Source organism: Sus scrofa, chromosome 11 (genome assembly GCF_054392235.1).
Source record: "Sus scrofa isolate SSC_HxYL_T2T_F1_AM1 chromosome 11, Sscrofa_HxYL_maternal_Yorkshire_Landrace_v2.0, whole genome shotgun sequence".
In the NCBI taxonomy this organism is placed as follows: domain Eukaryota; kingdom Metazoa; phylum Chordata; class Mammalia; order Artiodactyla; family Suidae; genus Sus; species Sus scrofa.
Genome location: NC_139393.1, coordinates 24,606,259 through 24,619,209, shown reverse-complemented (window position 1 = coordinate 24,619,209; position 12,951 = coordinate 24,606,259). Strand labels below are relative to the sequence as shown.

Genomic DNA, 12,951 nt, shown 5'->3' with positions numbered 1-12,951 from the left:
GTCAAAAGTTACCTGGACCACCAAAAAAATCAAACCTTCTAAGTTATTTAAAATGGGGAATTTCTTGGAGTTCCCTTGTGGCACAGTGGGTTAAGGATCCAGCATTGTCACTGCAGCAACAGGATCATTGCTGTGGCATGGGTATGAGCCCTGGTCTAGGAACTTCCACATTCTGGAGGCATGGCACAGCATACACACAAAAAGAATGAAAAAAAGTTTTCAAATTTAGCAGTATCCTTTCTAATCAGCTGACTACTAAAGAATACCCTGGCGAGTTTAGATGTCTCCACCCTTAGAACTCTCACTTCCTTAGTGATAGAGTCCAGTAACATATTGAGTGGTCAAGAGTGTAATACTAAGTGTTTTGAATAGTTACCATCACCTAGAATTTAAAAGCCCAATGGGACTTCCTGTTGTAGCTCAGGAATAATGAACCCAACTAGGATCCACGAGGACGCGGGTTTGATCCCTGGCCTCGCTCAGCAGGTTAAGGATCTGGTGTTGCCATGCGCTGTGGTGTAGGCCTGCAGCTGCAGCTCCAATTCGACCCCTAGCCTGGGAACTTCCATATGCAGGTGCAGTCTAAAAAAGACAAAAAAATAAAAATAAAAAACTAAAAGCACAATGGACAATAGGTCTAGAAAAGGTATAGGGTTCGGAAAACAGAAACTTACTATTGCCGATGCTCTCTAAAAGCTTCTCTTCTGAGCTCTTCTTGATGTCGTTTTTTCTCCTCTAGTTTATTGCTCTGAAATTGCAAGGATCAAAATGTAATCTATGGGGGAAGCTTTAAGCAGAATCCTGATGTTAAATCTACCCAGGGTAAATCTACCCAGGGCCCAAAATCTTTAGGCTCGAGTGGCCTCAACAGTCCAATACGGTCGGTACCAAGCAGCGCTTCCAAGATGCTGCCCCTCTCATAACCCCTGGGCCCCACACTGAAAGCCAGGAGCCCCAAGTCCTTCCCATGACTCCCCTCTCCCACCTTGATTGGTATTATCACAGAATCAATATTTCACATCTTTATTCTTCGTTCAGATGATGGCAACATTTATATTTTAAGCAGGGTTTTCAAAACGTTCTATGGAAAACATGACATGGCCATGAAATCTTACTCAATTATCATATATGGTGAAATAGTTGATACAAAATTTCTATCTATACCCACAGTCCAATAAAGCATTCAAGAAAAGATGGCCAACGAGCCAATTCCACTCCCTTCTGACTTAGAAACAGATACTTAAAGCTTTTGAGACACTGAAGAACAAAAAAAAAAAAAGAAAGAAAGAAAGAAAAAGCCATCGACTTGAATGGATAAGAGTCCTTCCTCTCTCTCTCTTAAATTAGTTGTTGGGAGAGTCTGGAGATAAAGGACTTCAAATTTGATATTATTCTCACTATGGCTTTGGGGTACATATTTTAATCCAACTTAGTAGCCTATGAACACTTGCTTTTTTTTTTCATTATGACACAACTACCATTTTTTTTCTTTCTTTCTTTTTTTTTTTTTTTTTTTATACTTTTTAGGGCTGTACCCGAGGCATATGGAGGTTCCCAGGCTAGCGGTCGAATCAGGGCTATAGCTGCCATCCTGCACCACAGCCACAGCCATGCCAGATCTGAGCCTCATCTGCCACCTACACCGCAGCTCATGGCAACGCCAGATCCTTAACCCACTGAGCAAGGCCAGGGATCAAACCCACATCCTCATGAATATTAGTCGGGTTCGTTCACCACTGAGCCACAAAGGGAAGTCCCACAACTGTCATTTTTGAAAATTGAAAACTTAAAACAAGTAGACTTCCTAGACAACGAATGTCATGGGAAATTGACACAAGTTCCGCAAGACAGAGAGACAAAGTTTTTAATGAATCCAAGGGAGACAGGAAGCAGCTGGATTTGCTTTACTTAAGAAAAAAAAAAAAAATGAATTTGCCCAGAGCAGGAAGACCTGTGAACAGGGAATAATGGAAATCACCACTTTCAAAGCCTAACAAAGGTTTAGCTCCATCTTCCAAAGAGGGAGAGAAACTGTTCATATTGTTCATGTCCATGAACATTTTCCTTCACTCACTTGTCCCTTTTTGAAACGTTAAAATGGATGCTTTCAGTTTCAAAAAAAAATAAAGGCAATTTCCTGCCATCAGAGAGAATCAATTATAATACAAGGCAATTGGATAATTAATGAGACACAATTCCAGGAAGCAAACTCGGAAAAGAATTGTAAAACCAAATAAACATGATTTCCATCTAGAAAAAACATACGGACTCATGAGACCAAAAGTGGTCAATGGTGAAGAGTTCCCCACTGCCCTGGGGGAAAAGAAGTGGGGGGTGGGAAGGAAAAGGCAGCAAGTAAGCGAGCTGTCGTACTGATGAAACCTAGGATTCGGAATGCTACTTAAAGAACAATGAGAAAGCCACACTAGCATCTAGAGATCAAGGATGGGTTCCTTCATCAAGGTTAGAAATTGGAACATGGGTTTTGATATCTTTGCTCAAATTCAATTCATTGGAGTTCCTGTCGTGGTGCAGCAGAGATGAATCCGACTAGGAACCATGAGGTTACGGGTTTGATCCCTGGCTTTGCTCAGTGGGTTAAGGATCTGGCGTTGCCATGAGCTGCGGTGTAGGTCGCAGACACCGCTCGGATCCGGCGTGGCTGTGGCTCTGGCGTAGGCCAGCAGCTATAGCTTCAATTCAACCCCTAGCCTGGGAACCTCCATGTGCCACAGGTGTGGCCCTAAAAATAAAAAAAAAAAAAAAAGAATAATGAGAAAACCACACTAGCATCTAGAGATTAAGGCTGGATTCCTTCATCAGGTTAGAAATTGGAACATAGGTTTTGATATCTTCACTAAAATTCAACTCAAAAAAACTCATTTACCTTTTTTTTTTTTTTTTTTTTTTTTTTGCTATTTCTTGGGCCGCTCCCAAGGCATATGGAGGTTCCCAGGCTAGGGGTCGAATCGGAGCTGTAGCCACCCGCCTACACCAGAGCCACAGCAACGTGGGATCCGAGACACGTCTGCAACCTACACCGCAGCTCACAGCAACGCCGGATCGTTTAACCCACTGAGCAAAGCCAAGGATGGAACCCGCAACCTCATGGTTCCTAGTCAGATTCGTTAACCACTGCGACACAACGGGAAATCCTCATTTAGTTTAAAAGCTGAATTCTATCCCAAAAAATGTCTGTTTATCCCTCGAGAGTTCACGGAGAAGTATTCTGCAAAATCCTGGAGTATTTGAGTATTTGATACTTACTGATAAAGTGGTTTTAGTATACTAATCCAAATACTTAGATTAAGTCAGAATATTTTTTTCCTTCCATTTAACAGTTAAGGAGTCACCCAACCATACTTAACACATACATACACAAGCACAGGAAGTAAAATATCCAAGAACATGAGGCCCAGAGGAAAAAAATATGGAATTAGCTCTTGGTCCACCACTATTGAGTGACCTTAAGCAAATCATTTAATATCACTGGATCTCATTTATTCAGCAAACATTTATCAAATGCATATTATATGCCTGGTACCATGTTCTGTTAGAGACTGGGAATGAAGATATAACCAGAGCCGTGCTGGAGTTTCCGTCATGGCACAGCGGAAACGAATCCAACTAGGAACCGTGAGGTTTTGGGTTTGATCCCTGGCCTCAGTCAGTGGGTTAAGGATCTGGCGTTGCTGTGAGCTGTGGTGTAGGTTGCAGATGTGGCTCGGATCCCGAGTTGCTGTGGCTGTGGTGTAGGCCAGCAGCTGTAGCTCCAATTGGACCCCTAGCCTGGGAACCTCCATATGCTGCAGGTGCAGCCCTAAAAAGCAAAAAAACAAAAACAAAACAAAAAATAGAGCAGTGCCTATTGTGGAAATTTTCAGAAGCTAGCTGGGAACACAGGCAAGAAAGCCATCATGGCAGGGTGTAAAATATATTAGGGGATAGAAGTTTGCATATATTTAATATGAATACAAAGAAAAAGCACAGAAAATCAACGATAATTTTTTAAATTTTTTTAAAAAGAGGACTTCCCTTGTAGCACAGCGGGTTAAGGATCCGGCAACATCACGGCAGCAGCTTGGGATTGCTGCTGTGGCACAGGTTTGATCCCTGGCCAGGGAAACTTCTGCATGCAATAGGCTCAGCAAAAAAAAAAAAAAAAAAAAAAAAAAAGAAAAGAAAGAAAGAAAGAAAAGACAATTTTAAGAAAAGGAAAAAGCACAGAAGTGTGCAGTTGGGAAATGTTTTCAACAGTTCCATAAACATTCACCCTGTGCCTTCTAAGTGGCAGGAACCATCGTGGACACAGGAGCCAAAACTTGAATAACTTTAGAAGGCTGGAGTCATGAATGAGCTGTGGGTTCGGAGTATGCTCACCTTTATGGAGAGTGGGTTCAGAGCTTCCTTCAGATTTCCCCAGAGGCTGACGACTGAATGAAAGGAAAAGAACCTTGGATCCAAAGAGAAGTAGAGGAGTTCCCATCGTGGTACAGTGGTTAACGATTCCGACTGGGAGCCATGGGGTTGTGGGTTCGATCCCTGGCCTTGCCCAGTGGGTTGGGGGTCCGGCGTTGCCAAGAGCTGTGGTGTAGGTTTCAGACATGGCTCGGATCCCATGTTGCTGTGGCTGTGGTGTAGGCCGGCAGCCACAGCTCTGATTGGACCCCTAGCCTGGGAATCTCCATGTGCCACAGGAGCGGCCCCAGGAAAGGCAAAAAGACAAGGAAAAAAAAAAAAAAAAAAACCAAAGAGAAGTAGAAGTTCTAGATGGAGACCAATCTTGAGCAAGCGTTTTCCAGGAAGAGGAGAAGATGCTGGGAGCGAGGCTACTGCAGCTCATTGTATGGGTTTCTCACTGCCCGGGTCAGAAGGCTGAGCTAGAGCCAGCATTTAGCTCACCAAGCCTTGCATCCCAGCATAGGGTGCTCTGGCAGAGCCGAGATGTCTCTATTTCTCACAAAAGTACCATCTGTCACCTGTCTGAGCACCCACGGAACTGACGGCCTAGATGAAAAACCTGTTTCTAATTCACACAAAGGCAATGATGGGCTACTAGTGGCCCTAGTTAGGAAAAGGGCATTCCTCTGGCTTAGAGGACTTTCAAAATAGGAGTTTTCTTATGGCCCAGCAGGGAAAGGAATCCAGCATTGTCACTGCCGTGGCTTGGGTTGCTACTGTGGCACTGGTTAGATCCCCGGCCCAGGAACTTCTGCATGCTGCAGGCATGGCCAAAACAAGGGGGAAAAAAGATTTTTCAATATAGAAAAGCCTGAGAGGATATGCCAGTTCATCAAGTTCCCGCTGTGGTGAAACGGGATCAGCGGCATCTTGGGAGCGCTAGGAAATGGGTTTGATCCCCAGCCCCACACAGTGGGTTAAGGATCTGGCACGGTCGCAGCTGCAGCTGAGGTTGCGGCTGTGGCTCAGATCTGATCCCTGGCCTAGGACCTCACTATGCCGAGGGGTGGCCAAAAATGAAAGGAAAAAAAAAAAAGAAGAAGAAACCCCAAGAAGCTCATGGATAAATTCAAAAGGGTCTGTAGCGAGCTGGGTGGGATAAGGTTGAGAAAGTAGGAAGGGGCAATTACAAAAGAATTTCTGTGCCAAGGAAAGACATTTGGATGTCATTAAGCCACTGACAAGCCCTTATGTTACTTTGAGCAGCTCAACCCTGAAAGCAACACAGAGGATAAACTGCAGAAAAAGCCATACATAATAAACACCAGTGGCGTGGCTCCCACAGTAATCCAGGCCATAAAGCATGAGTCTCACATTAAGGCAGTAGGGTCAGAGAAGGAAGGACAAGCTGTAGGAAAAATGTGGGAGATGGAAAAGAGGAAGGGAAAAAGAAATACTAGGAGGTAGGCTATGGTCATATAGGATGAGTCAGAAAAGGGGGAAGAGTACAAGCTGACTACTATTTAAGAGCATCAGAATTAATATGAGGTTTTGGGGGTTTTTTGTTTTTTGGTTTTTGGGTTTTTTTTGCTTTTTGGGGCCACAGGTGCAGCTCATGGAGGTTCCCAGGCTAGGGGTGGAATAGGAGCTGCGGCTGCCGGCCTACCCCACAGCCACAGCAGCTCAGGATCCAAGCCAAGTCTTCGACCTACACCACAGCTCATGGCAACGCCGGATCCCCGACCCCCTGAGCGAGGCCAGGGATTGATCCCACATCCTCATGGATATCAGCTGGGTTCCTTTCTGCTGTGGCACAATGGGAACTCCCTGGGGTCGGTTTTGAAACTCCTGGATTTGAGCTATACTGTGGCATCTCTGGAAAGAAATGTCAAGCAAACAGTAAGCTACATGCTCTGGGATTCAGGCGTTCCTGGTCTGGAGACATGAGTTTCCGAAAGCATCCGCACAAGCCATAACTCGATCCAGAGAAGTGGGAGCGTGGGGGCTTTCCGATAAGAACACGGTGGCTCAGGGAAACAGGAGAAAATGAATGGCTAGGACCTGGACAGAACATCAGTTGCAGAAAAACAAGAGGAAAAGGATCCAGAGGAAATCCAGAGGCAGAGAAATTGAAGGTCAGGGTACTTAATAAGCACAGTGTTATAAACAGTTTAAGGAGTTCCCGTTGTGGCGCAGCAGAAACGAATCCAACCAGGAACCATGAGGTTGCAGGTTCAATTCCTGGCCGATTCAGTGGGTTAAGGATCTGATGTTGCCTTGAGCTGCGGTATAGGTTGCAGATGTGGCTCAGATCTGGCTTTGCTGTGGCTGTGGTGTAGGCCAGCAGCTGCAGCTCCAATTGGACCCCTAGCCTGGGAACCTCCATATGCCTCGGGTGTGGCCCTAAAAAGCAAAAAAATAAAAAGCAAAATAAAAAATAAACAGTTTAAGTAAGGAACTGAAGCGTCTCAACTGGGTTTTTTAATTAAGAGCTGGTGATCTTGGCTAGATTAATACCAGTGAAGTACTAGAGACAGAAGTTAAACTCAGTCCACCAAGGAAACAAGTAAAGGTGAGGACTCAAAGGAGCTAAGTTACTGGAGTTTCCTGGTGGCTCAGCAGGTTAAGGATCCCATGTTGTCACGGCTGTGTCTTGCTCGGGTCACTCCTGTGGCTCAGGTTGGGTTCAATACCTGGCCCTTGAACTTCTGCATGCCATGGGTGTGGCCAAAAATAAAAACAAACAAAAAAGAAGTTTTTTGGTTCAGGTAATTGATAAGGAGTCCGGCTACAGTCTGGCCTATGGAAACCCAAAGGGATAGAAAAAGCTTTCAAGAAGCTGAGCCATGATGATGGGAAGAGAGGAATTGAAAGCGAACCAAAATAGAGACAATTTGGGAGTCCCTGTCCTGGTGCAGCAGAAATGAATCCGACTAGGAACCATGAGGTTGCGGGTTCAAACCCTGGCCTCCCTCGGTGGATTAAGGATCCAGCTTTGTGGTGTAGGTCGCAGATGTGGCTCGGATCCCGAGTTGCCGTGGCTGTGGTGTAGGCGGGTGGCTACAGCTCTGACTGGACCCCTAGCCTGGGAACCTCCATGTGCCGCAGATGCGGCCCTAAAGAGACAAAAAAAAAAAAAATAGAGACACTTGGCTTTTAAGACAAGAGGTTTGAGGTTTGAGGTTTGAGGATGGTTATTTCCCAGGAGAGAAAAACAAAGCCAAGGAGAAAAAAGAGGCTGAATTGATGGATGGAGTGGCAAACTTCCCAAGGAGACAGAGGGAAGATTCGATGGAACTGCAGGTGAGAGAATCCATCACAGCAACAAGGAAAAGCACTTTCTTATTTCTCCTGAGAAAAGATGGGGGAAGAACAGCCAAGAAAGAATAAGGAAACAAACAAAAAACACAGGTACTTCCAGCCTGATGGTCTTTATTTACTAGAGAGGAGGGAGATGAGGTCATGTGTTTAAAAGAAAGAAGAGGATAAGCAGGAGGTGAAGGAAAGAAGACCTTGCTAATTAGGGATGGGCACAGACTACAAAGGAAAAATGCCCAAAATAGGGATTATTAAAGATCCAGCTAATAGGGAGGCCCAGCCATCCCATGTGACAGAAAGAGCTAAGTGTGGAGTTTCTGCTGTGGCACAATGGGTTAAGAATCTGATTGCAGTGGCTCAGGGTGCTGCAGAGGTGGGGGTTTGCTGCAGTTGGTTAAGGATCCAGTGTTGCCACAGCCATGGTGTAGGTCACAGCTGTGGCTCGGATTCAATCCCTGGCCCCGGGAACGTCCATATGCCTCAGGTGCAGCCAGAAAAAAAGAAAGAACTAGGTGTGTTTTTTCCCCCAGCAACCTAGCTCCTGGGGGGTTAGTGAAAATGAAATATGTAAATCAACCCACTTCATGTGTAAAATAAAAATCCTCTCTGCCTTCCACACAAGAAGTTGATATAATAGAGTCAAACAGGACAGTGTCAGGGCCCATTTTTTACATGTATAATTAATTAGGGGGCAGGACCCCCTTATTCAGTGCTTACTAGCGATACTCATTGTACTAAGGGATTTGCACCTATTGTTTGAAGCCCACCAGTCCCATTATTATAATATTGCACCCATTTTACAGATAAGGAAAGTAAAGCACAAAGAAATGAACTTATCCTTTTAATACTACACCTGCATTGCAGAGATATCATTAACATCCCAACAGTATGGAATTATTGGGGGCACTTAATGGGACCCTATTGCATTTCAACAACCAGAGGCTTAATGCCCATACCAGTTCATCCACACACACACACACACACAAACACACACAAAATGGCATGATGTAGGAACCACATTTCTGAGAAATACTTGAAAGTTTTTAGAAATGGAAACTTTTCCAAGTTTATATAAATAATCCTAAAATAATTGTTGTATGTTGATGTTGAGTTTTATCCCTGAAATTGTTCTTAAGCCATCAGCCCTTGGTATACTATTTGTTTCCTAGAAATAAGAACAGGTGTGATTCCTTTAAAACACGTCTGAGTATGCACCTCTTCGTCAAATATGCACATCTTGTTTTCTTCACTAGGAGAAAATGAGGCAGGTACCAAGCAGTTCCCACTTCGCCTTACAGCATTAAAACTAACTAATGATACTTTTCAGGGTCTGCATAAAACACCCATGATCCCTCCTGCTCCACAGAATTTCATCAGCGTTACGACTTTATAGTTGAGTGGAAAGAGCAAAGGAAGACTTAGTTTGCTTCTCTGTTCTCTACCTGGTTTCCTGCCCTTTCTGCATTTTTCTTTTTCTTTTTTTGCTTTGTGCAGCCACAGCTGTGGCATATGGAAGTTCCTGGGCTAGGAATCGATTCAGAACTGCAGCCACCAGCTTATGCCACAGCCACAGCAACGCCAGAACCGAGCCGCCTCTGTAATTTACAGCACAGCTTGCGACAATGCCGGATCCTTCATCCACTGAGCAAGGCCAGGGATTGAACCTGCATCCTCACTACAGTGGCGTCTTAATTGGCTGAGCCACAAGAAGAACTCCTTTTTCTGAGCTTTTGAGGCCCTAAAAGGTTGGGAGAATTATACAAAAATCTTTATAAACCATATATCGCTATAGAATATTACTTCAAACCTAAGTAGATCAAAGGCAGAAAAAGAGAAATCCAAGAAGTAGGAAAGGTCTCTAACATGGAATTGGGAGATTTTTATTTACATGATGAAAGTCTGAAAAAAAATCAAATTATTACTTAATTCATCAACATGATTATGAGGGAAAAGCATGGTGGAGGTTTATTCCCACTGCACTAAATTCAAGTGCAAGGCTTGCTGTGAGGATTTATGAAAACTTGTCTACTATGCTGTAAGATCCAGTGGCAGAGAAAGTACTTGCATGTGTTATGCTGCTGTTTTATTTATTTAACGGCTTTATTTCACCGATGCAGTAATATTTTAGGAATATTTTCTCTGCTTTATAGATTTCCAGGAAGAGACATTAATACATTATAAAACCACATGAGTTGTATTAGATTACTATTGCTGCTATAACAACCACAAACTTAGTGGCTTATAACTGCAGGTGAATCACTTCGTTGTACAGCAGAAATTAACACTGTAAATCAACGAGACTTGGAAAAAAATTTTAAAGGAAAAAATAAATCAATAAACCAAAATCTGATGCTAAAAAAAGCCCCCACAAAATTATTAACAATCTTGGAGTTCCCGTCGTGGCGCGGTGGTTAACAAATCCGACTAGGAACCATGAGGTTGCAGGTTTGATCCCTGGCTTCGCTCAGTGGGTTAAGGATCCAGCGTTGCCGTGAGCTGTGGTGTAGGTCACAGATGTGACTCGGATCTAGTGTTGCTGTGGCTGTGGGGTCGGCAGGCAGCTACAGCTCCGATTCGACCCCTAGCCTGGGAACCTCCATATGCCGTGGGCGCAGCCCTAAAAAGACAAAAGCAAAAAAAAAAAAAAAAAGTATTAACAATCTTACAGTGCTGCACCATGCTGTATAGTAGAAAAAAAATTGTATTTGGGAAATAGCAATTTTAAAAATTAAAAAAAGAAAACAAAAAAAGCAATCTTACAATGCTAGAGTACTGATGTTGAAGATTCTAGTACCAAGAGCAGCTGTCCTGTCCACAAGGCAATATGAATTCCCTCCAAACACGACAGCAGCGTCTTCTCTCCACTCATACCATGAGAACTCTATTTCCAGAATCACATCATTTATTTACCTGCTCTCTTATTCTAAGACGTCAGTCTTCCCCCTGGTCAGGGTAGAGGTCGGGGTACCACAGTTAGGGTTGTTGTAGCTCCCACCCATAGGGTGAGTCTCTTCTAGCCAATGGCCTTCCTCGACCTTCAAGCCAGCAGTGGCGGGCTGAACCTTTCCCCGGCTCCATCTTTCAGGCTGTCCATCTTCTGCCTCCCTCTTCCAATGTAAGGTCCCTTGGGATGACATTGGACCCACCTGAATAATGCAAGAGCCCTCCCTATTTGAAGGTTAAGTGGATTAGCAACTTTCATTCCACCTGCAAACTCAAGTCCCCTTTGCCAGGCAGCAGAACATAGTCCCAGATTCCAGGGGTTCGAATATGGAGGGGCAGGGAAAGGGGCATTATTCTGCCTACCACGTGGGCTGTAATCTGTTTTTAAATCAATAACCATCAGACACATAACAGGCCAGATAACTCCTAAAATCTTTGCCTCCCCTCCCTTAGCGCTCTGAGGCTTCGTTTGAAATGTGGGTGGTAGGAGAGAGGGAGGGAGGATTCCTTTCCTTTACGGCCAAGCTGTGTGCTGATAAATTAACCAGCTCTAGCGACGAAGGCGGGGATGGCGGTGGGGGGGGAAGGGGCTTGATGTGCAGCATTTACTGATTTCGGTGATGAAAACACTCTCTCATGGTCCATCAACCAACATGAAGTCAACTAGCCCACAAAAATGTAACCATCTGCTCTCATGAGCCGGTACAAGGAGGCCCCAGGACACCACTGGAAGATTCCATCATACCAATATACTCCAGTATAGGGAATACGAGTTTAGCAGGAGCATCCCAGTGCCCTCCGCAAAGTTCGCAAAGTGATCCATTGTATGAACTCTTCTTGGGTCCCACTGACATGATCAGATGCTGAAGACTGGCTGCCCTTCATATCTTTATGTGTATTAAGGATCAAAGAACAGGGAGTTCCCATTGTGGCTCAGCAGGTTAAGAACCTGACTAATATCCATGAGGATGTGGGTTCGATCCCTGGCCTTGCTCAGTGGGTTAAGGATCCGGCATTGCTGTGACGGTGGTGTAGGTTGGCAGCAGCAGCTCCGACTCGACCCCAGCCCAAACACTTCCATATGCCATAGATGAGGCCCTAAAAAGAAGAAGAAAAAAGGTGGGGGAAGTCAAAGACCATGCATATGTACCGGCAGGGAGTATAGTTTACTCTCCCCTCCAGCACACACAGGTAGCTACCACTCAAAAAAAGACCCAGTGTTCCCGGGTGATGCCTCCTGGGACAGGACAAACTGAAGGGCAAGGGGAGTGAATACCAAGAGGCCAAGTTAGGGGCTTGCAGGTGGCAAGAGGCTGCCTGGATGCTGCTTGGCTCAGAGCTCCTGGGCAGCCGCCATTCGCCTGGGGAGGAGGGTGGTATTTTGCAAGCTGGTGTCCGTGTGTGTGTGCCGTGCATTTTTTAAGACTAAATGCTCCATTGGCACAGTCATTATCGCTTCCCTTGGCCATTTTCACACTGGCAATGTGAAGCATGCCATTTCTAGATGGCTCATGTCCATTTTTCTTTTATGTGACACAACCTACTAAACGGGTTCACATTTAATATGAAAAGCCACAGATTTATATACAACAGGAAGCGCTAGGTCAGGGTGCCAGTCCAGGCCAATTAGCCAGAGAAATCCAGTCTGTGGCAGGACCAGGGTTGGCTCCTCCTTCTCTGGGAGGCAGTTTAGATTAATGCTCCTCAGCCCTGTTGGTGCACCAGAACTGCCTGGGGAGCTTGTTCAAATGCGGATTCTGTCGACCTGCATCCATTTGGATGGACCTGGAGATGATCACACCAAGTGAAGTCAAAGAGAAAAAGACGGAGTTCCCATTGTGGCTCAGCAGGAATGAAGCTGATGAGCATCCATGAGGATGCGGTCTGATCCCTGGCCCTGCTCAGTGGGTTAAGGATCTCACGTTGCTGTGAGCTGTGGTGTAGGGCACAAACGTGGCTCCGATCCCATGTTGCTGTGGCTGATTCCACCCCTAGCCTGGGAACCTCCATATGCCCAGTGTGTGGCCCTGGAAAGCAAAAAAAAAAAAAAAAGATGTCTGTGATTAATGCTCGGTATAACCTGGAAAGGGGGAAATGCTGCTTTTACTCAATTTGAAAGAAAACTGTTTCAGCCACAAACATTTATGAATAGTATACATAATTTGACCCATAAAGAAAGGTGCTCTAAATGACCCATAACCCAGCCAATTATGAGTATTAAATGACAGCCAATTACGAGTATAAATCACCTTTAGGATAAGAGTTTATACCACAATAATTCCTCAGGAT

At 44.8% G+C, this 12,951-nt stretch overlaps 1 protein-coding gene across 3 annotated transcripts in view; it reads right to left on the bottom strand.

Annotated features, from left to right (window-relative positions):
- Positions 1-12,951, bottom strand: part of EPSTI1 (epithelial stromal interaction 1) — a 104,465-nt gene that overhangs the window by 58,962 nt on the left and 32,552 nt on the right. For all 3 annotated transcript variants that reach the window (XR_014819529.1, XM_003482896.5, XM_021065622.2), the window contains exon 6: positions 675-748. Coding sequence is in view for 2 of the 3 variants with exons in the window: in XM_003482896.5 (XP_003482944.1) it covers positions 675-748 (74 nt within the window). In the remaining variant the exon portion in view is untranslated. The remainder of the gene's footprint in view (positions 1-674; positions 749-12,951) is intronic.